The following is a 27,655-nucleotide window of genomic DNA, read 5'->3' on the forward strand; positions in this document are numbered from 1 at the left end:
CTACTTTCACTTCTTTTCTGTCTTGTTTTTATTTCAGATCTGGTCCTGCTACTGTTGGAGCCTGTTATCCATGTTCTGCCAGTGTTTTTGGGCCGGTGGGACGCTTTGCTGTCTCCGAGAGGGTTCCACAAAGCTGCAAGGCAAGTGTATAGCAGGGAGGCCAGGAGATAGGGTGCAGGCCCATGATTGACTCCATTTCCAGCTGATAAAAGCGCTGAGGAAGATTGAAATCATGGAGCCAATGCAGAAGACGAGCGAGTGTTCAGCATCATCTACCAGTCTTTCATTCAATGGTGTCAATGTTTGACAGTCCCCCTCTCCCTCGCTGCATTCGAATGATCTCTCTCTCTACCTTGATGCTGTCAGAGGACAGTGACAGAGCAAGACTTAGTTGATGAGGTTTGTGGACTGTGGACTCCAATTCAGGTTCATGTTGTGTACTAATTCTGGCTGCTCCCTTTGGGTGGCCAAAGGGGTTTGAATCGGGGTGACCTGCAGATAATGAACACTGTGCTGAGCTGAAATATGCCTTTTGATTTTGAGTTTTATACTCTGTGCTTCCCCTTCTTTTGTTGCCATTTGTGCGATTTTTTTTTAAAAACACATGATGGGAGTTGATGTTTTCCTTTGAACGGGTTAATTCCATGGTTCTTTGTTTTGTGGCTGTCCGTGGAGAAGACAAATTTCAGGGTTGTATGCTGTATAAATACTTTGATATTAAATATGCTTTGAATGTTTGAACATGAAGGCCAAAACAGAATGGATGATACAAATTTTGGTTGCGCCAGCCGAGGGAGAGTGCAACAGATAATTCATTGCAATTGATCTGTCTGGACAATCTGTTTAAAAAAAGTAAATCAGATTAATGGAAAAAAGGAAAAATACAATGTTTGATAACTAACTTTTACTCATTCTGATGAAACCCAAAATTTTGACTGTTTCTTTCCATAGATATTGCCTGGCCTGCAGCGTTTTTCAGGAAATTTTGTTCTTATTATCCACTCACACTGAATTTTCTAACATCCTTGGAATCACTGTTTCAACAATGCATGTATAATTTTAAATGTGTCACCAGATACATAGAGAAATATGATAGACAAATATTAAACCATAAAGGGCCATAAAAAGTAACAGATGCTTAACCTTAAAGTCAAATTGGATAATTGTGCCTGTAACATTTGTAACCATAATAAATCCAAACTAATCTACTTAGATCTACTCTCTGTCTCGTCTATTTTATTTACAGAAGTGGTCAAGACAGAGCATTCTATCTGTTAATTTTTCAAAGAATAATTGTGGTTTCTCAGAATATGGCTAATGTTCTCCTTCCTTCCACAGAACTCCAAACAACCCAAAAATAACAATAATAATATTGTTGCTTGGGGGCAAGGTCAAGGAGGTTCACAAGACTGATCTCTGAAATGGATAAGATTGGTCAGTTTATACAAATATAGTAATATTTGATATTAAAGAGACTATTAAAGGTTATGAGATTTCACCAGCACTCCTAGCGAACTACTCATTTTTCAAAGCAAATTTCAGTGTTTCAATAATTTTTTTTTAAGTAAAAAGGATTAAATATACATTGCACCTTTACAAAGCATGATTTTACTTTTTTATATTGAGAGCCACACTACCCAGCAGCCCACAGATTTAATCCCAGCCTAATCGCAGGACGGTTTACAATGAGCAATTAACCTACCAATTGGTATGATTTCAGACCGTGGGAAGCAAACCGGAGCACCTGGATGAAACCCACGCAGTCAATGGGAAAGCATACAAACTCCTTACAGGCAGAGTTGGGAACTGAACCCAAGTTGCTGGCACTGTAAAGTATCGTGCTAACCACTACACTACTGCAATACACCAAATAACTGTTAACACAGATGGTGCAAAATGAAAACCAATTATTTTGCAGGTAATTAAGTAGAAACAGCCCCTGAATGAGGCATTGGCTGCTCTGTATACACCTGCCTGAAACAGCAGGTGCTTTGGATACTGCAATTAATTTCTAATCCTCATTAATCATCAAAATGGTTCGTGCTCCTTGCACATCAGTGGTTGAGGTTTGGAACCCATGCAATGGAAAAAATTGAACTTGTATTGTGCTTTTCCCAATACCTACATCAACTACATGGATAAATTCAATGCTGAAGAGTAGGGAAATGGCACGCAGCAAGCTCCCTCAACAAAGAATGAAATAATCACTACTTCAGATTTTTTATAAACATTCTGATATTGGTTAGTAAAATGTTGCACTGTCAACAGGTAAATGTTACCACCAATTGTGTATGTGGATCTTCCAAGAACACTCTGGTTGCAGGTGAGGTCTCAATTCATTGCCTCATGCAAAAGACACCTCAGAGTTGGAAAGCACAATGAGATCAAGGGGACATGTTAACACTACAACTCACTGGAACAGACTCTGTAACTTTTTTTTAGTTATAATACAGAAAACGGTGTTGCATATTGAACACCCTAAAGGGGAAACAAGTTTATATAAACAAATACAACTCCTCTACCTTTCTATGACACTCTCATGGAAATGAATCCAGTGTTCATTTAAGTTTTTAAGAAAAGCATTACTAATTTAAAGTAGCGTTTGAAGTTCTAGTCACCTAGCTATATTAGAAAGGTCATTAAGCCGAGAGGGGAGCAGAAAAGAATTACAAGGATGTCACCAGGATTGAATGGCTTCAGTTATAAGGAAGTTGAATAGGCTGATACTTTTGTTCCCTGGGACACAGGAGGCTCGTGGGGTACCTCATAAAGATGAACAAAATCATGAGGGCTTTGACAAGGAGAATGGAATTTGTGTCTCTCCACTCCCAGAGTAGGGAATTCTAAAACTAAGGGCATAGGTTTAAGGTGAGAGGGGAAGGATTTGAGGACCTGAATGGCTGCTTCTTCCATATGAGCTTACGGCACAAACTGCCAGAGGAATCTGTCGAGGTGTATACATATACAACAAGTAAAAGGAATTGGCACAGGTACTGTGTATGGATATGAAAGGCCTGGAGGGATATGGCAACTGGGACAACTTAGGCTGAAGGCTCTGACTCAGTGCTGTATAACACGAACCTGCACAACACTGCTACACGTTTCAGATAATTTTCACAAGAGCACATGGCCCAATTCTTCTGGAAAAAAAAATCAAATCCGATAAATTTATACTTATCAGTTGCATCCACATCTGCAATATATATGTTACCCTGAATCCAGCCTCTGTCCTCCTCTGCATTAATTGTATTCTGCCAATTTGCTTCTGTATGTACTTACTGTAATTAAATGTTTTTCTATTATTGCGTATTGCAGCCTCAAAGACAAGAAATTTCACAACGTACTCCGATGATATTGAACCTGATTCTGACTCAGATGTAGCAATTTTGAAGTTGACCAGAATGAACAAACATTTGTTTTTGAGGCCCACTGATCACTGTACCATTAAATTCTTGAATGGGTCCTCCGGACATTAAGCACAAAATCAGGATTTGTTGTTGTTGAGTGTTGTGGTGTCGACTCATGGCAACCTTATGGATAGTGTAGTTGTCCATAGGGTTTTCGTGGCAAGATACAGAAGTAGATCGCCAGGCTTTTCCTCCACACAGATTCTGCTGCTGTCCAGGTTGGGACCCAGCCAGATTTGAACTCAGGGCCATTTGTCTCGAAGTCCAGTGCTGATGCCACTACACCACCAGCCCAAATTCACAGATTTATAAATTATACTCAACTACCATAGCCAAAACAATGCATGGAAATCTGGGCAAACAGAAATTACTTTCACTGGTTCTTCAGAATATGTAATGGGATATTACACTGTTCACACGCAGACATTTAATTCTGTGAGTATTTATAATTTTAACTAAATGCAATGCCTGAATTGTGCACCTTCAGTTCTGTGGCAGATCAAAATTCCAATATTCTTCCATTTAATTTTGTTGCCACCAAAATACTTAGTGAATACCCATTATTCATTACTAATGACTCATTAATTCCCTTGCTCCACTCCAAACAACTGCTGCAAGGTCATTTGGCTCTGCTGAACAGTCCAGAACCTGATAGGAACCTGAGATGGGCACAGATCTATGACGGCATCAGTGATTTATGTTACTTTATAATTCCTTTCATTGTAGATCTCTGTGCATTGTTTCCAAAATAAGGTCCCTCTATAATTATCATTAAAGCTGGCTTTTTCTACCTCCATGAAGTGAATTGCCCTTTCCTCAGCGAGGTGAATTAGTGTTTTTCACTTCACCAGATGGAACCTGTTCCATAAATTAAGTGTGGGGTAGGACCAGGCAGCAACAAATAAGACTAATAACGAAGGGTTTGTATGGAGTTTAAGGAGAAAGTTTCCAATGGTAGGAAGATTGGCAACAAGCGGGGGGGGGGGGGGGGGGGACTGACTAACGCCAAAGGAATTGAGATTGGGAAAACATTGTGCAGGCAGTAAAGTTTCGTGATAGACAATTCATTTACTTTAAAGGCAGCGGAACATGACTCAATGGTAACTTACAAAAGAAAATGCACAGGAACATGGAGAAAGGGTGTGAAATGTGACAACCTTTCAGAGAGCCGCCAGAGGTAAAGTCAACCTGCTCAGCATTGTATTTCTAATGGAATACTTTTCACCAGAATCCCAGCATGAAAGTAATCTGTGGAGGAAAAACTGTGCATGATATTGACATAATTCCACTAGGCATTATGAAACACAAGCACAGTTACACACCTGAAGAAATTCCATACCCAGATAATTAATGAGGCATACTTTCCTTTTTCCACACGAATTGGTTCAACAAGGAGAATGAAGACAGAAAGATAGTACAGGTTTGAGTAAAAATAGGTTGGGGATGGAGGCAAAAAATTTTGTTTGTGGCTTTGATATTTGATTTCAGCAACTTCAGTGAAACTGATTTTCAGAAATGGAGTGAACTGGATGATCTGGATATGCTGCTGGATGATGTGACTAATGACAAAACTCTCCTTTAATAGATGCTGACCAAATGTTCCACAGGTTCATTTAAAAAGAGGTAAAAATAACATTATGCTCCATTAAAAATATGCAGTAGTGATCCAATCTTACAGTGATAGATAGCACAAGTTGAATCTTCAACAACTTTTTGGATTCATCCACCTCTCGAAAGCGAAAGGTCCCAGATATCTGAAGTGATGCATTAATCTAAAATAATCTGCTACTATTCCTTCCAACCAATGCTTACAAATATTTAAGTTCAGCAAGTGTAGATGACACCACTTAGCACTGGATCTGACCAGTCCCTCCCATTATCTTCACAAGGCATTACCAGTCTTCCAGAATAACAAAGAAAGTGCTAGAGGAACTCAGCAAGACAGGCAACATCTATGGACAGGTCCAGACGAAGGTCTCAATCCAATACCTTTTTCCTCTATAGATGTTACTTGACCCACTGATTTCAAAGTTCAAAGTACAATTACTATCAAAATATGTATAACATTATACCATCTTGAGATTTGTCTCCTTGCAGGCAGCCACATCTCATTAAAGAAGATGAGTTCCTCCAGCATTTTTGGGTATTGCTCAACATTTCTAGCATTTGCAGTCTTTTGTGTCTGCATTACTTGCTCTTTTTTAAAAAAAAAACTACATGTTATATTTTTTCTGGGTCTTTTCATGGACAGAAATCCAGCCAAAGTAGAATTTATAAATTTGGGGTTGGGGGTTGGGGAAACATATCTGTAACCCTGAAGACTTCATAACTTTTGTAAAATTGCCTTGCCTTGCACCCTTAACTCCTGGTGGAGTTGTCGGGGTGCCAGTCTGTTCCATCTGTTGCGGTTGTGTGCCAGAGCCTAGGTTACCCCAAATGTTTTCCCTGTCCATTTTTAATGTTGTCCGTCCACCTTATCCTCTAGCTCCCTTTCCTTTTCCCCTCCGCATTTCCTTCTATAACAGTCTTTGCAAGGCTGTTACATGACCATACCATCTCAGCTTTCTTTTCTTCACCAAAGATACAGGCACTGGAAATGAGATGCTATCACAACATCTTGGGCATCTCATAATTGGACCACATCACAAAGGAGCAGATCCACAGGACCATCCAGCACCACATTGGCCCCCATGAAGACCCTCTCACAACGGTGAAGAAAAGAAAGCTTGTTAAACATGTGATGTGACAAAATGGAACCTGTGTGACTCCAGAGTGCATTGCAAGTTTGTTGATGTATTTGGATGGGAAGCTTGCAAGGGGGGGTATGTGTTTTGTGGAGGAACTGTTTAGACAGCAGTGAAAAACAGGACACAGCTGTCGAAGGGGAGGGGGAGAAAGAAGCTTCAAAGACAAATGGGCTCATTCAAGATGAATGCAGATAAGAAAGGAATGCAATTCAGGGATGGAATGACCTCAAGGACATGAAGTTGATGAATTACTAGACTTTAAACACATTACTATAAAAATGGTCTGTTTTGAGCTATAAGATTGAAGCTACCTACTGACAACTTAACAAATGGAAGCAGACTTTCCCTTACAAGTAATAAACATGCTTATAATTTGATCAGTTGAGTTTCTTGTAGTCTGTGACTGTATAGTTAGAAGACCTAGCTGAATGGTGCACAACAGAATTGTGGTAAGGGGTGATGTAGTAGTGGCTCTGTTCAATTCTTTCCAAGATACTAAGGCACTAATAGTAGGCGAAGGTGACACTATTACTTGTCAGTGACTAATGTGAAAAGTGCAGCGGCTGGCATGGCTTTATACCAATGTGAGGGAACAACTGCTTCATATAATGCTAATTTAATACAATGGATTAGGAGAGATGATAATACAGAGGAACTCTAGTTATTATTAGTTGTCACATCTATTTTAAAAGAAGACATCATCAGCTGTTATAACTCTCAGCACATCTCATGTCCAGCAGAAAATAGGAGTAAGAGCAGGAGTATTAATCCTTGTTCTTTACTCTGCACATACAATTTAATTTTTTTCAGCAGACTGTCACATATATTATGCAGACCACAATAAATAATTTTGATTTGGTTTTTGTTAACATTAAGGCGTACCCAAGAGACCCCCAAAATGGACTTGCACAGATAACCCTCTTGCATGTAACAACACAACCAACACTGGTTTGAACAGCACGCACGCTAGCATAATATAGAAAACGTAAACGCCTAGATAAATCCATTTGTGATGTAGACTGAAGGATGCCAACTTGGTCATCGGGATCACACTCTTGTTCCTCTTGAGAATACAACACCGTGACCAACAGCACAGCACTCCCTCAGTACTGCACTTGGCAGACTGTAATGTACCCTGCTGTTGTAATTAGAAAAAAACTCATTTTCATGGCAATTACTCATTGCGTGTACAAGCACGTCTAAGACAATGAACTTCAACATTTTTGAGCCCAAGTCTTTTGAAGAGAGACTTGAAGCAGGGCTGCGGGCAAATGCCCTTAACTTAATATGGAGAAGACGCTGCAGATGCCGGAAATCTTGAGCAATACACGTTCTTTATGCGTTGCTCTGGCTCTAATTAATCGCTATTCAAAGTCAGCACTACAGACAATTCTCATTCCCTGTAAACAAAATAAGAAAATACAAAAGCTCCCCAACCTTTCTCTGCTGTTGTTCCCAGGCAGGGTCCAAGAGGAGGTCTCTGTCCCAATCGTCCTCTTGCATCATGTAGTCCTGCAGTTCGTACTCATAGTTGTGACTGTACTGCAAGGTCTCTGTCTGGGTCATCGTGCGGCTCTCCAGCTGGGTCACCCGGCGATTTTCTACATGGGTCGTGGAACGGTTTTCGACAAAAGTCATGGCACGGTTTTCCACATGGGACATGATGATGCTTTGCCGCTACTGCCTGCAAAGGGAACCTTTCTGAATGTTCACCCACAGGTGAGCTCTGCTCTGCCGCTGCCTTGCTGTTGACTCACCAACAGGCAGACACTCCGTCCGCACACCCTCACCCGACCCCCGGCTGGAGCAAGCGGCAGCCCGGAGCGCGCCCCCGCCGCCGCGCTCTAATAGGCACGGTCACGTGGGTCCGTGTGCGCGGACGAGACATGCGCGTTCCCGGAGACTGGGAATGTAACGATGGAGCTGTCCCTACCGGATCGGAAGGATAACCACACGCTTCCGTTTGGAACGAGTTTGGTTCATTTGCATCATTTCAGTTATCTCACAGCGTTGCAACGCCTGTTCAATTTGGCTCCGCTCCTACACTCAGCTGTGCATTTTTATTACAAGCGTCGAGCAAAGGAGTAAATATCTGCAGAAATATATTGTGGCGAGGTTTAAAGAGGTTGTGAAACATTCGTACGGAAACAACAGTGACACTTTATATTAATATTTCTCATAAATTCCAAACATAAATTCTCTCAGCCCTGACAGCACTCTGATACCCTCTCTCTGACGCATGACGGACAAGGGCAACAGGTGCATGGCATCACCACCAGCTGCAGGTTCCCCTCCAAGCCCCGCACCACCCTCATTTGGAAACATATTTACAGGGTGATGTCCAAACCCTGAGATTTGCAGTCCCACCCTGTTCAGAGGGTGCCTCAGCCGTTAACTTCTCCAGCATTTAGGAATGGGCCGTGGCTGCTGGTCTCAGCACCGTGCAGACAGAGTCAAATAAATTAAAAATAAACTCTCAACTTTTATGAATAAAGTGAGCTTTGCTTCAGTGGTCCTGATGAAAGGTCTCAGCACAAAACATCAGTTCTATATACACAGAGTCATATAAAAGTACAACACAGAAGCAGGCCCTTTGGCCCATCTAGTCCATGCCAAACCCATTTAAACAACCTACTTCCATCGACCTGCACCGGGACCATAGCCCTCCATATCTCTAATATTCATATACCTATCCAAACTTATCTTAAACTTTGAAATCAAGCTCCCATGGACCACTCGTGCTGGCAGCTCTTTCCACACTCTCACGACCCTCTGCGTGAAGAATGACTTTTTACTTTTCACCCTTAACCCATGACCTCTGGCTTTTGTCCAACGGAACCTCAGGTGAAAAAAAGCCTGCTTATATTTACCCTATCTATACCACTCATAATTTTGTACACCTCTATTAAATCTCGTCTCAATCTTCTACATTCTAAAGAATACAGTTCTAACCTATTTAATTTTTACTTATAACTTAGGTCCTCCAGGCCTGGCAACATCCTCGTAAATTTTCTCTGCAACACACACAAAATGCTGGTGGAACGGGGCAGGCCAGGCAAAAATGTCGTCAGTGCTTCTCCCTATAGATGCTGCCTGGCCTGCTGCGTTCCACCAGCATTTTGTGTGTGTTGCTTGAATTTCCAGCATTTGCAGATTTCCTCGTGTTTGCCGTAAATTTTCTCTGATCTCTTTCAACCTTATGTACATCTTTCCTGTAGGAAGTGACCAAAACTACACACAATACTCCAAATTAGGCCTCACCAACGTCTTAAACAGCATCAACATAACATCCTATCTTCTGCACTGAATACATTGATTTATCGAGGCCAACGTGCCAACAGCTTTCCTTTCGACACTATCTACTTTCAACCAATTGTGTACCTGTAATCCCAGATCCCGTTGTCCTACCAGACTCCTCGGTGCCCTAGTATTCACTGTGGAAGACCGATCCTGGCTGGTCCTACCGTTGCACCTGTCTGCATTAAATTCCATCAGTCATTTTCAGCCCATTTTTCCAGCGGATGCAAATCTCCGTGCAAGCCACGATAGCCTTCCTCACTGTCCACTGCATCCACAATCTTGGTGTCATCTGCAAATTTGCTGATCCAGTTAACCACATTATCACCCAGATCATTGATGTAGATAACAAACTACAAAGGACGCAGCCCTAATCCCTGCGGCACAGCACTAGGCACGGCCTCCAGTCAGAGAGGGAGCCCTCCATGACCACTGTCTGGTTTCTCCCACAAAGCCAATGTCTAATCCAACGTGCGACCTCATCTTGAACGGGGAACGACTGGACCTTCTCGACCAGCCTCCCACGTGGGACCTCGTCAAATGCCTTTCTAAATTCCATGCAGACAACATCCACTGTCTTGCCCTCATCCACACATGCTGCCTGACCTGCTGATTTCCTCTAGCATTTTGTAAGTGTTACTTTTCTAGTTGCAGGAAGATTTCTGAATGTGTGGGGTGTGGATTCAAATTCCAACCCACCGACGTGAGAGTACGGGTTGAACCGACACGTCCTGCTGTGTTGGGACCGGGCTAGGTTTCTCTGCCGGTTTGCCTGATATACCGTAATAGGCAATTTATTGAAAATTCGGGGTGTATGGAGTGTCGAAGGAGGAGAAGCATGTCTGTTGAAGGGCTTCGGCGTGTCCATTCTGGGGCAGTTCACTCACCTTTTGACCCCACCGGACACTCAGTTATCATCCGTGACTCCAAGTAAATGTTTGCATCGGACAGAGGCCAGACCCCGGTAATCGCATCGACGGGTGGGCTAAACCAGATGGGGGTAGCTGGCTGCCCAATACCCGGTGTGTTAGGGACATGCCTGTCCCGGAATTTGAAGTCGGCTCCGGCGGGCTGCGGGGATGAAATCTGCAGCTACTGCAGCGCTCCAGTATGACAAGCCACGGAAGGTGTCATGATCAGTCTCTGCAAACAAGGAAGACGCCAGTTTGAGAGGCTTGTTCGTACCACTGGACCCGTACTTCTGATGTCGAGAGAGTGGAACTGCCCCAGAGCAAAGGCTTTTCCACTTTGAAGAAAAGTCTCCCGCACAGGTTTCCTGTCATCGTCAGACAGCAACTGCCGAAAATTAACTTAAATCCTTGTATAGAAGTAGGATCGAGAAACAACGATGTTATCCCAATACAGCTTTATAGAATTATTACCTCATCCTCATCCGAGAAAATAAAAAGTAAATTTATTATCAAAGTATGTACAGTGATGTGTAAAGTCTTATGCACATAACAGTGCATATAGCTAGGATGCCGAAGACTTTGACACAGTACTCTTTTAAATCAGTCTGGAGGGCGTGTTTGTAAATCTGGCAGGAGAAATGATGTTGGGATGGTGGCAGAGGAGGAGAGTCAGGGTCGGCAGGTGCAGATACACCCAGCCCTAAGTCATCAGGCAAGGACATTTGATTCCAAACAATTGGTTTATTGATCATTACAGAATGTCTCTCTGGTGTTTCCCGCTCCCTTCTCTTTTTCCCAACCATGATTCCCCTCTCCCTGCCTCCAAACTTCTCTCAGCCACAGAGACCCGTATCAGAATCAGGTTTATCATCACATTTTTTTGGCGGCAGCAGAACAGTGCAATTCATAAGATTACTATAGTCCAGCGAAAAGGTCTTCGACACCCTTGATTTAGATAGGCGCCTAAGACTTTAGCACTTTAGTCCTCATATACGATCCTGAGATTCATTCTCTTGCAGGCATTCACAGTCGAACAAAGAAATACAATGGAATTGATGAAAAACCACACTCAAAGACTGACAAGCAAACTATGTGCAAAAGAAGAATACAAGGAAAAGCAAATAATATCTAAATGAATAATAATTTAAATCATAAATGGTGGATAAGGAATCGTGTGAAGAAAGAGTTTGAGATAAATGCTAATACCTGATATCCGATTTCTGAACTGTTCATGAACACTGCCTCATTGTTCTTTCTTTCCCCCTCTATTTTGTAATTTCATAATTTTATAGAATTGCTGTTGTAAAATAGGAAATGTCAAGTTTTCTAATACAGTAATAATAAACATCATTCCAATACAGGTGACCAATTACTTAATTATTTGTTGTCGGGATACAGCACGAATAGGCCCTTCCAGCAGCCCTGCCCAGCCATCTTCCCATGTAATCAAGCCTAATCATGGGACAATTTACAATGACAAATTGACCTACCAACCAATTTATCTTGTCAGAGTCAGAATCAGGTTTAATATCAGCTGCAAATGTTGTGGAATTCATGGCAACAGTACATTGAAATACATGATAAATAATGAAGGGAAAAAGCTGAATTACAGTACGTATATAATGTATATTAAATAGTTAAGTTAAAATGCATAGCGCAAAAGTGGTAATATAAAAAAGGTTGTGAGGTAGTATCCAAGGGTTCAATGTCCATTTAGAAATTGGATGGCAGAGGGGAAGGAGCTGTTCCTGAATCACTCGGTGTGTGCCTTCAGGCTTCTATACCTCCTACCTGATGGTAACAATGAGAAGAGGGCATGTCCCAGTTGGACGTTGGACACCACCTTCTGAAGGCACCGCTCCGTGAAGATGTGCCAAATGGAGCGAGATATGCCAGCACGTGGAGTGGTGCTGCAGCAACAACCTGCCACTCAACGTCAGTAAGACAAGAGAGCTGATTGTGGACTTCAGGAAGGGTAAGACAAAGGAACACGTGCTAGTCCTCATGGAGGGATCAGAAGTGGAGAGAGTGAGCAGTTTCAAGTTCCTGGGTGTCAAGACCTCTGAGGATCTAACCTGGTCCCAACATATCGATGCATTTATAAAGAAGGCAAGACAGTGGCTATACTTTATTAGGAGTTTGAAGAGATTTGGCATGTCAACAAATACACTCCAAAACTTCTACTGATGTACCGTGCAGAGCATTCTGACAGGCTGCATCACTGTCTGGTATGGACGGGCTACTGCACAGGACCAAAAGAAGCTGCAGGATGTTGTAAATCTAGTCAGCTCCATCTTGGGCACGAGCTTACAAAGTACCCAGGACATCTTTAGGAACAGTGTCTCAGAAAGGCAGTGTCCATTATTAAGGACCTCCAGCACCCAGGGCATGCCCTTTTCTCATTGTTACCATCAGGTAGGAGGTACAGAAGCCTGAAGGCACACACTCAGCGATTTAGGAACAGCTTCTTCCCCTCTGCCAAGTAACAAGTCACTTAAATTGAACCATGGACATTTATATTTTGTGGCTTGTTTACAAAAATAACTTGTGTTGAAGTGAGGTGAATGCGGTAATGTGCAATTTCATAACTTGTGCACCAGACATTAATGTTCCATTGTATTTGGGGAAATGTATGAATTGGCCCACTTGATTTTTGATTTGAGGATTGTATGTATTTGGAAAAGGACCCATGGCCCATCAAGTACTCATCCAAGCTGGTCTCCTCAAATTGCTATCGTCACTCCCATTCATTACAAATTGACTCCTTGTCTAAATCACCAAGCAACCTGATCGTGCTGGCAATACTTTAATCAAACCAGTTTTAGAGCTTGATCTTTCGATAGCAGCCAACACCAATGTACATTATTACTGAATCGCAGCGATACAATCTTGCCCTAGATTTCAAGTGGATTTTCAATGCGGAAGCAGCAAGCAGCCTCGTGCAGACATTGCCTTCCATTTCAATCCACGCTTTCAGAGATCGGAATATGTGGTTTGCAACACACTTGAAAGGGAAAAATGGGGACGTGAGATGAAAAAATATGAGATGCCATTCAAGAAAGGAGAGCCATTTGAAATTATTTTCTTTGTAATGGTGGACAAGTTCAAGGTAATGCAAGTCTTCTAAAGTAAGAACATAAAATGTTTGTGGAAGGGGAGATGTGGCTAATATTCCAGCCTGAAATCCTTCATCAGAACAGGAAACTGAAAAGTGGGTCAGAGCTTTTGCAGGTAATTGAAACCAACTGGAGAATGCCTGGTCTGCTGGGGGTTTCAAGCAGTATCGGTGCAAAACAAAAGGTGGAGTTACAGAATCTTACAGAGGTTTGTCCCCACAGCAGAACAGTCCAGTTCTGGTGCATAAAGGAGATTGATCTTAAAGTGTTGAATTCAGTACCAGCTCTTGAAAGCTGCAACAAACCAAATACCGATCTATTGTCAGAAATTGCTAGAAATACTCATCAGGCCAAACTGTATCTGTGGAGAGGAAGAGATTGTTGTACTTTGGGCTGAAATGTTCTGATAAAGACCTGCTGATCATCTCCAACCATTTCTGCTTTTAATTTGGTTTTCTGGCATCTGCTGTTCATTTTCAGATCTGTAGCTGATCACAGTAATCAGGCAGCTTCGTAAACAGCATGTCACCACAGCAAACCTAACCTTGTCTGTTCAGAGTTACGTAGCAAGTCTCAGCTGCAGTGTCCGTGAATTCCTGGTGCGATGGAAGGCTGTGGTTGCCTTTGTACCCCTGCACTTAGAGTGGGTGTTCTTGAGCAAGCCCAGTGAAGGACACGGGTAGACATGGAGATGGCAATGGTCAGTGGTGCTACTTCTGCTTGAAAGCTGCGCTGTTGCATTGTAGTCGCATTTCTCAAACAAGCTGGCACATGACCATAATGGCTTGGGACAGCAAACTTCAATCCCATCAGGTTCTGTAGGGAGTTTGCATGATCTCACCCCACCCCACCCCCCATTGGAATAAGTGCTTCTGAAATGGGTTTTATACACATTCATACACTGTAACTAATCAATATTTAGATGATTAATTCCTGAGGATTTTAAATTTGAAGATAAGATTCAGTTCCCCGCCAAAAAACTGCCCTACCAAAGGAAGACATTTGTTTCCTTGAATAAAATCCAATGTGAGGATATTGAATTTGTATCTCCTTCACAAACAGTGTTACACTGGATGAGCAGTTAAAGGATATTGGGTAGGTGAGTGCAATTGGCACTGTTTGCCAGTATTGATCGATTGGCTTGAAATGACTTGGTTCAGTACATTAAAGCTGCAGATGAAAAATGTAGCATTTAAATGAAACTCTTTTGTATTTATTTACTAAGTTGTGATTAATGGGAAACATTTCCTGGATTATCGACACAGGATGGGTCTGGATAGAGTTGATTTTCTTGGAATTACTGGGACAGTTCAAGTTAAAGCTGTCCAGTTCTTGGATAACACTGTCAGTAAGCGGTAATTGTGCAAGTTGTTATGTGGCTTGTTATTGGTCATTCTAATTTGTCTTTGCAACTTAAATGTCAGAGTATTATTTTGGTCATCCTCTTCCCATTCACTTGCTTGCATCTGGTTATTCTTCAGATGGTAACTGATGTTGGTTTGTATATGCTGATATGGTTCCAGCACCTTTTTCTGAATGACTAATCTTTACTTGGAAGACTGATAGTAAATGTTGGTGACATTCATAGGTATGTAGCATTATAGCAAAACCCAGTTCCAAACTTGCATACTGTACAAATCAATAGGTATTTGCTGGGCTTTCCTGCTTGTTCAGTTTCAATGATGTATTTCCAGAATAGATCCCGAATGATTTTGAACGTTGTCACTTAATAAATTGCCACAAACTTGCACTGCAGAAAACAATCTACAACAGTGCATGTTGATCTGGCTTCCCCAAAGTAGAATGTGTCTTAGAAACTAATTGCATTGTTATCTCTTTTGATGGTGCTACTAGAATTTAAGCAGAGAATTTAGAGACACAGATATTGTGTATTAGATCATATGTTCTTCAATGTTCAAAGGGAGCAATAAAAGTTTTGTTGCAGTAGAGTTGATGTTTCATCTGGTGCACTTAATATTTTTGAACTTTGAGCACTAGAATAAATGTCGGCATTACTGGAAGCTTTGCCGCTGTGGAACATCATTTCCTAGGACACACTGAAGACTGGTTATTGTTATTCTTCAGTAAATGCGTGTCAAGGAGAATAAATTCATTATTACTTCAGATCCGATGCAGCATAAAGAAAATAAATATAAATAAAAGCAACCCTATAATCACAAGTAATGGTTCTATACATGGACTGATGTACATAAAGTGATGTTTATGCTGAGGTGGTGGGGGGGGTGGGTTGATGTTGGAAGGGTTGATCAGTCTGACCGCCTGGGGCAAGAAACTGTTTTCGAGGAACTTCTTCCTTTCTGCCATCTGATGTCCAAATGGGCCACAGACACTTCCATGCTATTCCTCTTCCATTCTTTATTTACTTTTTAATGTTTGGTAATTTGTTCCACCTGCACTCTAATACTGTGACAAAACAACAGACTTCACAACCTGTCAGTGGCAATCAATCTGATTCTGAAATATAAATGCCCTTTCAATCATCAGTACGTCTTCGCCCTGAAACCCCCTCATTAACTGAACAGAGGATATTCCTTCACCTTCTGCATCCATTTGTGCTGTGACTTCACATCTCCAGGGACCCAGGCACGGTCCTGACTGAGCTGCCTGTGGTGTAAAGTAACAGGGCCAAAAGGAAATAAGGGAGGCTATGATAATGGGGACATGAGCTGATGGAGACTCTGGGACAATAACCTGTGTTATCATAACAAAAAGATAATGGTTGTTCAAAGTCATTACCTTCTCGAGAACAGGTAGGGATTGGTAGTAAATGCTGTTTGCCTGGAATGCCCGTACTGTAATTATGCTAACAGTAAATGTTCAACTGTAGCAATAAAAAGCCATATTGTCCGATGAATATTATAACCTACTTGTTTTCAGGAGCAGGATACACCATATTCTGACCTTGATGCACCATCAATAACTCTTGGAGACGGGAGGTGAACGATAAGCTTTTATTAGCAGCAAAACGGAGCACGGCATCTCGGAGACTGGTGGGGTGGGGGAGCAGTGCCTCCAATCGCCTTTATACCGGGGTCTGTGGGAGAAGCCACAGGAGCAGTCAGCAGAGGGGCGTGTCCAGACAGGTATACACACAGTTTACCACAGACCTTCCAATAGAGAAAACAAATACAGATAGGATTATGTCTGAATGCTGATATTGTAGCAGTGTGCTACATGCAGCGCTAAAATTACGACACGGAGTCGGTAACTGCAGTCGAAGAAAAACTTTATTCGAAATACCCAGCCTTGCTTTTAAGCCTCCCTCAACCTGCCCCCCCATGGCGCAGAGGCTCCAAAGCTCTGTGCTCGCAAACCCCCGTAGGCTATCTCCCTTAGCTGAACGCTGGCTAATTGTGAGCCGGTTCAGATGTGCCAGGAAATGGGTCGCCACATAACTCCCCCCCCCCCCCCCGCAGAACCGGCGATACACCCCCCAATGTCCACAGTCTGAGCCGGAACCAGTTTGGGAGGTCGGCCTCTGCGCCGAGGCGCCGGAAACTCGGCCGGTTGCGCCAGGTCCACATGGGCCCACCGTGAAAACCTCCTCTCTCCCCCCAACGTCCAGCACGAACGTGGACCCGTTGTTCCGGAGCACCATAAACGGCCCCTCGTATGGCCGCTGCAGCGGTGGCCGATGCCCGCCCCTTCGTACAAACACAAACTTACAGTTCTGCAGGTCTTTGGGTACGCAGGTCGGGTCCGCCCATGCTGTGAAGTGGGTATGGGGGCCAGGTTACCGAGCTTCTCACGTAGTCTGCCCAGGACTGCTGCGGGTTTTTCCTCTTGCCCCCTTGAGGCTGGTATGAACTCCCCGGGGACGACCAGGGGCGCGCCCTACACCAACTTGGCCGATGAGGCGTGCAGATCGTCTTTGGCACCATGCGGATGCCGAGTAGGACCCAGGGAAGCTCGTCCGCCCAGTTGGCTCCTCGCAGGCGGGCCATGAGGGCCGACTTCAGGTGACGGTGGAAACGCTCCACTAGCCCGTTCGACTGTAGGTGGTAGGCAGTTGTGTGGTGCAGCTGAGTCCCCAAAAGGCTGGCCATAGCTGACCACAGGCTGGAGGTGAACTGGGCGCCTCTGTCGGAGGTAATGTGGGCCGGGACACCAAAGCGAGATATCCAGGTGGTGATCAGGGCTCGGGCACAAGATTCGGAGGTGGTGTCGGTGAGCGGGACCGCCTCTGGCCATCTTGTGAACCGGTCCACGATAGTCAGGAGGTGCCGCGCTCCGCGCGACACTGGCAGGGGGCCCACGATATCCACATGAATGTGGTCGAAACGCCGGTGGGCGGGGTGGAACTGCTGCAGTGGGGCTTTGGTGTGCCGCTGCACCTTGGCCGTCTGGCAGTGCATGCACGTTTTGGCCCATTCATTAACCTGCTTGCGGAGTCCGTGCCAAACGAACCTGCTGGAAACCATCCGGACAATTGTCCGGATGGAGGGATGCGCCAAGTTATGAATGGAGTCGAAAACGTGTCGCCGCCAAGGTGCCGGGATGACGGGACGAGGTTGGCCGGTGGCAACGTCACAGAGTAGGGTCCTCTCACCCGGGCCCACGGGGAGGTCCTGGAGCTGCAAACCAGAGACTGCAGTCCTGTAACTCGGAATCTCCTCATCTACCTGCTGTGCCTCTGCCAGTGCCTCAAAGTCTACCCCTTGGGAAAGGGCATGAACGGTAGGGCGAGAGAGCGCATCCACCACGACATTGTCCATACCCGAGACGTGCCGGACATCCGTCGTGTATTCAGAGATGTAGGTCAGGTGGCGTTGCTGGCGGGACGACCAGGGGTCGGACGCTTTCGTAAACACAAAGGTAAGCGGTTTGTGGTCCGTGAACGCGGTGAAGGGCCGACCTTCTAAGAAGTACCTGAAATGCCGGATTGCCAGGTAGAGCGCCAACAGTTCCCGGTCGAAAGCACTGTACTTGAGCTCGGGTGGTCGCAGGTGTTTGCTGAAAAACGCCAGGGGTTGCCAGCGACCTGCGATGAGTTGCTCCAGCACCCCACCGACTGCCGTGTTTGATGCGTCCACTGTGAGGGCAGTAGGGGCGTCCATTCTGGGATGTACTAGCATTGCGGCGTTCGCCAAAGCTTCCTTCGTTTGAACGAAAGCGGCGGCGGACTCCTCGTCCCAGGTAATGTTCTTGCTCGGACCCGACATCAGGGCTAACAGGGGGCGCATGATCCGGGCAGCTGAAGGGAGGAAGCGGCGGTAGAAATTGACCATACCTACTGATGCACCATCAATAACTCACACTGAGACGTAGGCGAGATATCGGCTTTTATTGACTGGAAGAAGGAACCAGGAGTGAGTGTCTATCATACAAGGTCCTGGAGACTGAGGCCGATCTTCAGGCCGCAGGTCTCCTTTATACAGGGGCCTGTGGGAGGAGCCACAGGAGCAGTCAGCAGGGGCGTGTCCCGACAGGCACATAGTTCACCACATTCACCCCCCCTTCGTTTGAAAAAGTCCTCATGTAGCGAAGGTTCTTACAAGTCAAGCCGATCAGGCGGTCGAATCTGTCGCTGCGATCTACGTAGCACCGGCTGTGACCGCATAGGTGCCGGCAACATTGGCGATTGCACAGGGGACGGGGGTTGCGCGTGTTCTTGCCCACTAGGCGCCGGTGATCCCTCATGCATGTGCGAGGCGCCTGGTATAAATGCGTACGAAACGCCCGGTATACAAGTGTCGTGAGGAGTCTGTGTAGGGCCTGGTGAGTACGGTGTCACCTCTGGTGCAGGGTTCACAGTTACCGGAGAGCCTTCAGGGTAGTGGTCTGCTGCACCTGCGGGTGCCAGGTCGCGGATGGAGACCGTGTCCTCCCGCCCATCAGGTAAGACCACGTAAGCATACTGGGGGTTCGCATGGAGAAGGTGAACCCTCTCCACCAGCGGGGAGTATTTATTGCTCCTCACATGTTTCCGGAGCAGCACTGGCCCCGGGGACGTCAGCCAAACTGGTAGGGTGGTCCCAGTGACAGACTTCCTGGGAAAAGAGAATAGGCGTTCGTGAGGGGTGGCATTGGTGGACGTACATAACAGAGAGCGGATAGAGTGCAGTGCCTCAGGGAGGACCTCCTGCCATCGAGAGACCGGCAACCCTTTGGACTTAAGGGCTAAAAGTGTGGCCTTCCACACTGTGGCATTCTCCCGCTCCACCTGGCCATTACCCCGGGGATTATAACTCGTGGTCCGACTGGTAGCAATGCCCCTAGCTAGCAAGTACTGGCGCAGCTCCTCACTCATAAAGGAGGACCCTCTATCACTGTGGATATAGCAGGGATACCCGAACAGAGTGAAGAGCTGGCGCAGGGCTTTTATGACGGATGTGGCAGTGGTGTCGGGGCAGGGGATGGCAAAGGGGAACCGTGAGAACTCGTCAATAACACTGAGAAAATAGACATTGCGGTCAGTGGAGGGAAGGGGGCCCTTAAAGTCAACACTCAGGCGTTCAAAAGGGCGGGTGGCCTTGACAAGTTGTGCCGTGTCAGGACAGTAGAAGTGCGGTTTGCACTCGGCACAAATTTGGCAGTCCCTGGTCATCGTCCTGATGTCCTCCAGGGAGTACGGCAGGTTCCGAGCTTTCACAAAATGGTAAAATCGGGTGACCCCCGGATGGCAAAGTTGTGCATGAAGGGCGTACAGCTGGTCGAGCTGTGTGCTAGCACATGTTCCCCGGGATAGGGCATCAGGGGGCTCATTGAGTCTGCCAGGCCGGTACAGGATATCATAGGTGTAGGTGGAGAGTTCTATCCTCCACCGCAAAATCTTATCATTTTTGATCTTGCCCCGCTGTTGGTTGCTGAACAGGAACGCAACCGAGCGCTGGTCGGTCAGCACAGTGAATCTTTTGCCAGCAAGATAGTGCCTCCAGTGCCTAACAGCCTCCACTATGGCCTGGGCTTCTTTCTCCACCGCGGAGTGCCGAATTTCAGAGCCTTGGAGGGTGCGAGAAAAGAATGCTACTGGTCTGCCTTCCTGATTAAGGGTAGCAGCCAGAGCGAAATCGGAGTAATCACACTCCACTTGGAAGGGAGCGGTCTCGTCCACTGCATGCATCGTAGCTTTGGCAATGTCCGCTTTAATGCAGTTGAAGGCCGCGCAGGCCTCAGCAGAGAGGGGAAACGAGGTAGACTTGACCAGGGGGCGAGCCTTGTCTGCGTAATGGGGGACCCATTGGGCGTAATAGGAAAAAAACCCCAGGCACCGTCTGAGGGCCTTGAGCGTGGTGGGAAGAGGGAGCTCTAACAGGGGGCGCATACGTTCGGGATCAGGCCCAATAACCCCGTTTTCCACGACATACCCAAGTATAGCAAGGCGGGTGGTACCAAAAACACACTTGTCCCTGTTATAAGTAAGGTTCAGAGCTGCGGCCACTTGGAGAAACCGTTGGAGGTTGGCGTCGTGATCTGGCCTGTCATGACCACAGATGGTGATGTTATCCAGATAGGGAAATGTGGCCTGCAGTTGGTACTGGTCCACCATCCGGTCCATTTCCCTCTGGAAGACAGAGACACCATTCGTGACACTGAAAGGGACGCGCAGGAAGTGATAGAGCCGGCCGCCCGCCTCGAAGGCGGTGTAGGGGCGGTCCTCTGGGCAGATGGGGAGCTGGTGATAAGCGGATTTCAGATCTATTGTCGAGTACACCTTATACTGAGCAATCTGGTTGACCATATCCGCGATGCGGGGTAGGGGGTATGCGTCAAGCTGCGTAAACCTATTGATGGTTTGACTATAGTCCACCACCATCCTATTTTTCTGCCCAGTCCGAACAACAACCACCTGGGCCCTCCAAGGGCTTGTGCTCGGCTCAATGATCCCCTCCCTGAGCAGCCGCTGCACCTCCGACTGAATGAAGGCCCGGTCCCCCACGCTGTACCTCCTGCTTTTGGTTGCCACAGGTTTACAGTCGGGGGTCAGGTTGGCGAACAGCGGTGGGGGAGGGATCTTGAGAGTGGAGAGGCTGCAAGTGTCGGTAGCGCAGCTGTTGGCCTGGTTCTGGATGGGATGTGTGTGTCCGTGTGTGTGTGTGGTCAGTAGCGGGGTATGTGAAGAAGTCCCACAAAACTGAGGATTCTTGACAGTGAGTGGTGGGAGGGGCCCGTCGTATACCATAGTCACACTTTCGAGATGGCTCTGGAAGTCCAGCCCCAATAGCACAGGTGCACACAGATTAGGCATGACCAGCAGTTCAAAGTCCCGATATTCTGTGCCTTGCACCACCAAAGTCGCTACACAACCCGCCCGGATGTCTGCGGACTGCGACCCAGAGGCCAAATGGAACCTCCGACTGACCGGCCGCGTTGCAAGACCGCAGCGTTGCACTGTGTCCGGGTGAATAAAACTCCCAGTGCTGCCCGTGTCAAACAGGCATCCAGTCCAGTGCCCCTCCACCTGGATGTCCATCATGGATCTTGCAAGCTGGTGTGGGGCGCTTTGGTCAAGGGTTACAGTGGCCAGAGTTGGATCGCCGTCGGGGTACCCGGTCAGCATTGGAGGGTCGGGGGCGGGGCATGCTGACGCCGACAAAGATGGCCGCTCACATCCGGGGTACCCGGTCAGCATCCGAGGATCGGGGGCGGGGCGTGCTGACGTCGACAAAGATGGCCGCCCACATCCCGGCATGCAAGATGGCGGCCCCCACGTTTCACCCGCAGCGCTGCACTCCGCTCGAGGTTGAGACTTACAGACCTTGGCGAAGTGGCCCCGCTTTCCGCAGCTGGAGCAGGTCGCTTCTCGCGCTGGACAGCGTTGTCGAGGATGTTTCTTTTGGCCACAGAAATAACAAAGCACGAGTTTCTTACGGGCCACAGCCGTGGTCTGGGTCGGGGAGCTCGTGGAATCGCGACTGGCGGCGGCGTTGGCGAATTCGCTCCTGGGAGCCGGCGGTGGCGGGGTCTGAGGCGTCCACGAAACCGGCGGGGAATCGCGCGACTGGACAGCGTCGGCGTTATGCCGCGCAGCTTCTAGAGCGTTGGCCTTCTCTATCGCCGAGCTTAAGGTAAGATCCGAGTTCTCCAGCAGCCGCTGGCGCATGTACACTGACCTCAGTCCCGTCACAAAGGCGTCTCGCACCAGCAGCTCCGCATGCTGTTCTGCCGTGAGCGTCTTGCAGTCACAAGCTCGGACGAGTGTCTGTAGTGCTCGGAGAAACTCAGCGCACGATTCGCCAGGCCGCTGTTGCCGGGTAGCTAAGCGATGTCTTGCGTAGACGGTGTTCACCGGCCGCAGGTACTGTCGTTTGAGGGCGTCCAGTGCCCCTTCGTAGGTCGGCAGGTCCCGGATAAAGGAGTAAACTTTGGAGGAGACCCTCGAGAGTAGGATTCTGTGCATAACGGCGGGTTCAGTCGCACGAAGCTCCGCCAAGTACGATTGGAAGCATGCAAGCCAGTGTTCAAAAGCAAGAGCTGCGTCAGGGTCTTGAGGGTCCAAATCCAACCGGTCCGGACGCAAAACGGGTTCCATGTTTTAAAACTTCCAGTCAATAAAATTGATGCACCATCAATAACTCACACTGAGACGTAGGCGAGATATCGGCTTTTATTGACTGGAAGAAGGAACCAGGAGTGAGTGTCTATCATACAAGGTCCTGGAGACTGAGGCCGATCTTCAGGCCGCAGGTCTCCTTTATACAGGGGCCTGTGGGAGGAGCCACAGGAACAGTCAGCAGGGGCGTGTCCCGACAGGCACATAGTTCACCACACCTACGAATTCCTGAAGGCCTTTGATCGTGGTGGGTCGGGGGAAGTGGCGGACCACATCTACCTTAGCGGGCAGAGGGGTTGCCCCGTCTTTAGTAATCCTGTGGCCCAGGAAGTCAATGGTATCGAGTCCGAACTGGCATTTGGCGGGGTTGATTGTAAGACCGTACTCACTCAGTCGGGCGCAGAGTTGACGGAGGTGGGACAGATGCTCCTGACGACTGCTGCTGGCTATGAGGATGTCGTCCAAATAGATGAACGCGAAGTCCAGGTCCCCTCCCACCGCGTCCATTAACCGCCGGAACGTCTGTGCGGCATTCTTCAGGCCGAACGGCATGCGGAGGAACTCGAAAAGGCCAAACGGGGTGATGAGAGCCGTATTGGGGACGTCGTCAGGATGCATCGGGATTTGATGGTACCCTCGGACGAGGTCTACCTTGGAGAAGATCCGTGCACCATGCAGGTTTGCTGCAAAGTCCTGAATGTGCGGCACAGGGTAGTGGTCTGATGTGGTAGCCTCGTTCAGCCTGCGGTAGTCGCCGCACAGTCTCCAGCCTCCCGTCGCTTTGAGCACCATGTGCATGGGGGAGGCCCATGGGCTGTCGGACCGCCGGATGATCCCCAAATCCTCTTGAACTCCTCCTTTGCCAGTCGGAGCTTGTCAGGGGGAAGCTTTCGAGCACGGGCATGGAGGGGTGGTCCCTGGGTCGGGATGTGGTGCTGTATGCCATGTCGGGGCATGGCCGCCATGAACTGCGGTGCCAGAACCGATGGGAAATCCGCCAGGATCCTGGTGAAGTCGTTGTTGGACAGCATGATGGAGCCGAGGTGAGGGGCTGGCAACTGGGCTGCACCCAGGGAGAATGTCTGAAAGGTCTCGGCGTGTACAAGTCTCTTCCTGGGCAGGTCAACCAGTAGGCTGTGAGCCCGCAAAAAATCCGCACCCAGAAGCGGTTGGGCTACGGTGGCCAGTGTGAAGTCCCACGTGAACTGGCTGGAGCCGAACTGTAGCTGCACCTGACGGGTGCCATAGGTCCTTACGGTGCTGCCGTTCACGGCCCTCAGGGGGGGACCCGGTGCCCTGCTGCGGGTGTCGTAACTCGTCGGAGGTAAAACGCTGATCTCGGCACCAGTGTCGACCAAAACCGGCGTCCTGACCTTCTGTCCCACACATACAGGAGGCTATCCCGATGGCCAGCCGCCGTAGCCATCAGCGGCGGCTGGCCCTGGCGTTTCCCGCGAACTTGCAGGGCAGGCGACAACGGTGGGCTTCTGCGCCCCACCGCTGTTGGTAGAAGCACCAGTGTTCGTTGGGCCCCCCACCCCTGCCCCCGAGGTTGGTGCCTGGACTGGTTTGCTGCCGGGAGCGTGGCTGGGTGGTCTGTGCGATGGACGCCCCGCTCACCTTTTTGGCGTTCCACAGCAAGTCCGCCCAGGCTGCCACCTTCTGGGGGTCACTGAAATCCGCGTCGGACAGCAGCAGGTGTATGTCCTCGGGCAGCTGCTCCAGGAATGCCTGCTCAAACATGAGGCAGGGTGTGTGTCCGTCGGCCAGAGACAACATCTCATTCATTAAAGCCGATGGAGGTCTGTCGCCCAAGCCATCCAGGTGCAGTAAACGGGCAGCCCGCTCGCGCCGTGAGAGTCCGAAAGTCCTGAGGAGCAGGGCTTTGAATTCTGTGTACTTGCCGTCTGCCGGGGGCGACTGTACGAACTCTGCGACCTGGGCCGCTGTGTCCTGGTCGAGGGAGCTCACCACGTAGTAGTAGCGGGTGTCTTCTGAGGTGATCTGGCGAACGTGGAATTGGGCTTCGGCTTGCTGGAACCACAGGTTCGGTCGCTGTGTCCAGAAACCTGGCAGTTTCAACGAAACCACATGAACAGAGGCAGCGCCGGTCATTTCTGGTCCAAAAATCGTTTGGACCGTTGGGGTCAGCAATTGTAGCGGTGTGCTACATACAGCGCTAAAATTACGACACGGAGTCGGTAACTGCAGTCGAAGGAAAACTTTATTCGAAATACCCAGCCTTGCTTTTAAGCCTCCCTCAACCTGCCCCCCCATGGTGCAGAGGCTCCAAAGCTCTGTGCTCGCAAACCCCTGTAGGCTATCTCCCTTAGCCGGAACGCTGGCTAATTGTGAGCTGGTTCGGATGTGCCAGGAAATGGGTCGCCACAACCCGATAGTTAAACATACTTTATGTATATGGTTTCAATTTCGGAAATTTTTCGGGTTGACTCAAGTCGTTTTAAATAGTCTTATTGTATTTAATTGCTTTCTCCACCCTTCCATTATAGATCAAGCTTATTTGGCTCGGAAAACTAAGGGATTGCTAAGATTTCCTGATTTATTTTTGGACAATTGTTTTATGACTTTTGAGCAATTATCCAACAAATATAACTTGCCTAGAGTTCATTTTTTTTAGATATTTACAGATTAGACATTTTTTAAGTACTGTCTCCCTACGTTTCCAAATTTTGTTCCTTCAGATATTTTGGAGAGTTTATTTGAATTAGACCCTTTTCAAAAAGGGCTTATTTCAAAACTTTATAATATAATTATGAAGATACGTTCAGAGCCCCTTTATAAGACCAAAAAGGATTGGGAAAGAGAGCTTAACCTTATTATTCCTAGTGAGAATTGGGATAGAATTCTTCAATTAGTTAATACATCATCGATATGTGCCAAACATTCATTAATACAATTTAAGGTCGTACATAGGATAAATTAGCTCATTTTTACTCTTATATAAATCCTATCTGTGATAGATGTCAATCTGAAATTGCGTCTTTAACTCATATGTTTTGGTCATGTTCGTTTTTGAAAAAATATTGGAAAGATATTTTTGATATTATTTCTGTGGTTTTGAATATTGATTTACAACCTCATCCTATTACCACAATTTTTGGTTTACCAATGTTAGACTCACTGCATTTATCTTCTTCAGCCCGTCGAATGATTGCATTTCTAACTCTGATGGCTAGAAGATCTATATTGTTGAATTGGAAGGAAATTAACCCTCCCACTGTATTTAATTGGTTCTCTCAAACTATGTTATGTTTAAATTTAGAAAAAATTAGAAGTGGTGTTTTTGATACTTCTATTAAATTTGAAAAGTTTAACATTTTCATATGATGTAATATGACCCTGTTCCAAGTTCATTTGACTTTCCAGCTTTTAGCTTATGTATTTTGAGAGGACCGGAAGTGACGGCATTGATGAATATTTATTCTTGTGAGATATTATAAACAGCCCTTTTTTTTCTTTTCCCAATGTTTCTTTTTTTTTCTTTTTTTTTGCTTCTTTTTTCTTCTTTATTAGTCATTCGATTAGTAGATTAGCTAATTTTGCATTATATTTTTTTTCTTTTTTCTGTTTTTTTATATCATATATTATGAAATATTTAGACTTACCATGTTCATACATATACTGTATGGTTTATGTCTTGGTAAACCCATTTATACTGCAACTATTGTTTATGTCTTTTTTCATCTGTAATGGAATTTGTATGTTTATAATTACTTTTTTATTAATATATCATTTGTATTTTGTCCTTATTATTAATAATAATAAAAAGATTGAGAGAGAAAGAAAGAAAGAAAATGCGTAGCACAAAAAAGGTTGCAGGGTAGTATCCAAGGGTTCAATGTCCATTTAGAAATCGGATGGTAGAGGGGAAGAAGGTGTTCCTGAATCACTCAGTGTGTGCCTTCAGGCTTCTGTACCTCCTTCCCAATGGTCACAATGAGAAGAGGGCATGTCCTAGGTGGTGGCCATACTTAACGTTGGACGCCACGTTCCTAAGGCACCATTCTGTGAAGATGTGCCAACAGGAGCGAGATATGCACAGGACCCATTTTCCTGAGTATTTGAGATTAGCAAGTGAGAGATCTTTCCTTCTGTTCTGCAGGCATTCAATGCCCTCAGTGCTAACCCATGCGCTTCTGCCCGATGTATTATCATCACTCACTTGGGAACCTTCACACAGAAAAGGTCACATTTGGTGTTTGGAGTTCAATTCCAGTGTCCTCTCTAAGGAGTTTGTATGTCCTCCCCATCGAATGTGCAGGTTTCCTCTGGGGGCTCTAGAGCCCCTCCCTCCACAGTACAAAGATGTACCAGTCAGTAAGACAATGGGTCATTGTAAATTTTCCCATGATTAGACTGGGTTTAACTGGGGGTTGCTGGTGGCATGGCTCGAAGGGATGTAAGGCCCTATCCCGCACCATATCGCTAAATAAATAAACAAACAAACAAATAAATAAATAAACATCAACAGTGACCCTGGACTAGGAGCTTCCCCATCAATTGTCAGAGACTGAAGTCAAAGCTGGAGCATTCTCTAGGATGGATAGCTGGCCACGTCATCTACTGAGTGACGTGATAGTTGAAGATTGGTTTTCCATCCTGTCCAACGACGGTTAGATTTGTGCAATTCTTCTGTCATGCC

At 46.6% G+C, this 27,655-nt stretch overlaps 1 protein-coding gene and 1 pseudogene across 3 annotated transcripts in view; one reads left to right on the top strand and one right to left on the bottom strand.

Moving 5' to 3' along the window:
- The window catches only part of LOC132402708 (alpha-actinin-2-like), a 104,058-nt gene extending 96,088 nt beyond the window's left edge, over positions 1 to 7,970 (bottom strand). For 2 of the 3 annotated variants that reach the window (XM_059985669.1, XM_059985670.1), the window contains exon 1: positions 7,592 to 7,970. In XM_059985669.1, the coding sequence (XP_059841652.1) occupies positions 7,592 to 7,816 (225 nt within the window). In that variant the 5' untranslated portion in view covers positions 7,817 to 7,970. The remainder of the gene's footprint in view (positions 1 to 7,591) is intronic. The other variant, XM_059985665.1, reaches the window with a different exon arrangement.
- A 101-nt stretch (positions 7,971 to 8,071) lies between these two features.
- On the top strand, positions 8,072 to 14,837 carry LOC132403300 (galectin-8-like; annotated as a pseudogene).
- Positions 14,838 to 27,655: the final 12,818 nt, after the last annotated feature.

This window comes from Hypanus sabinus, chromosome 12, assembly GCF_030144855.1.
Source record: "Hypanus sabinus isolate sHypSab1 chromosome 12, sHypSab1.hap1, whole genome shotgun sequence".
Lineage (NCBI taxonomy): Eukaryota > Metazoa > Chordata > Chondrichthyes > Myliobatiformes > Dasyatidae > Hypanus > Hypanus sabinus.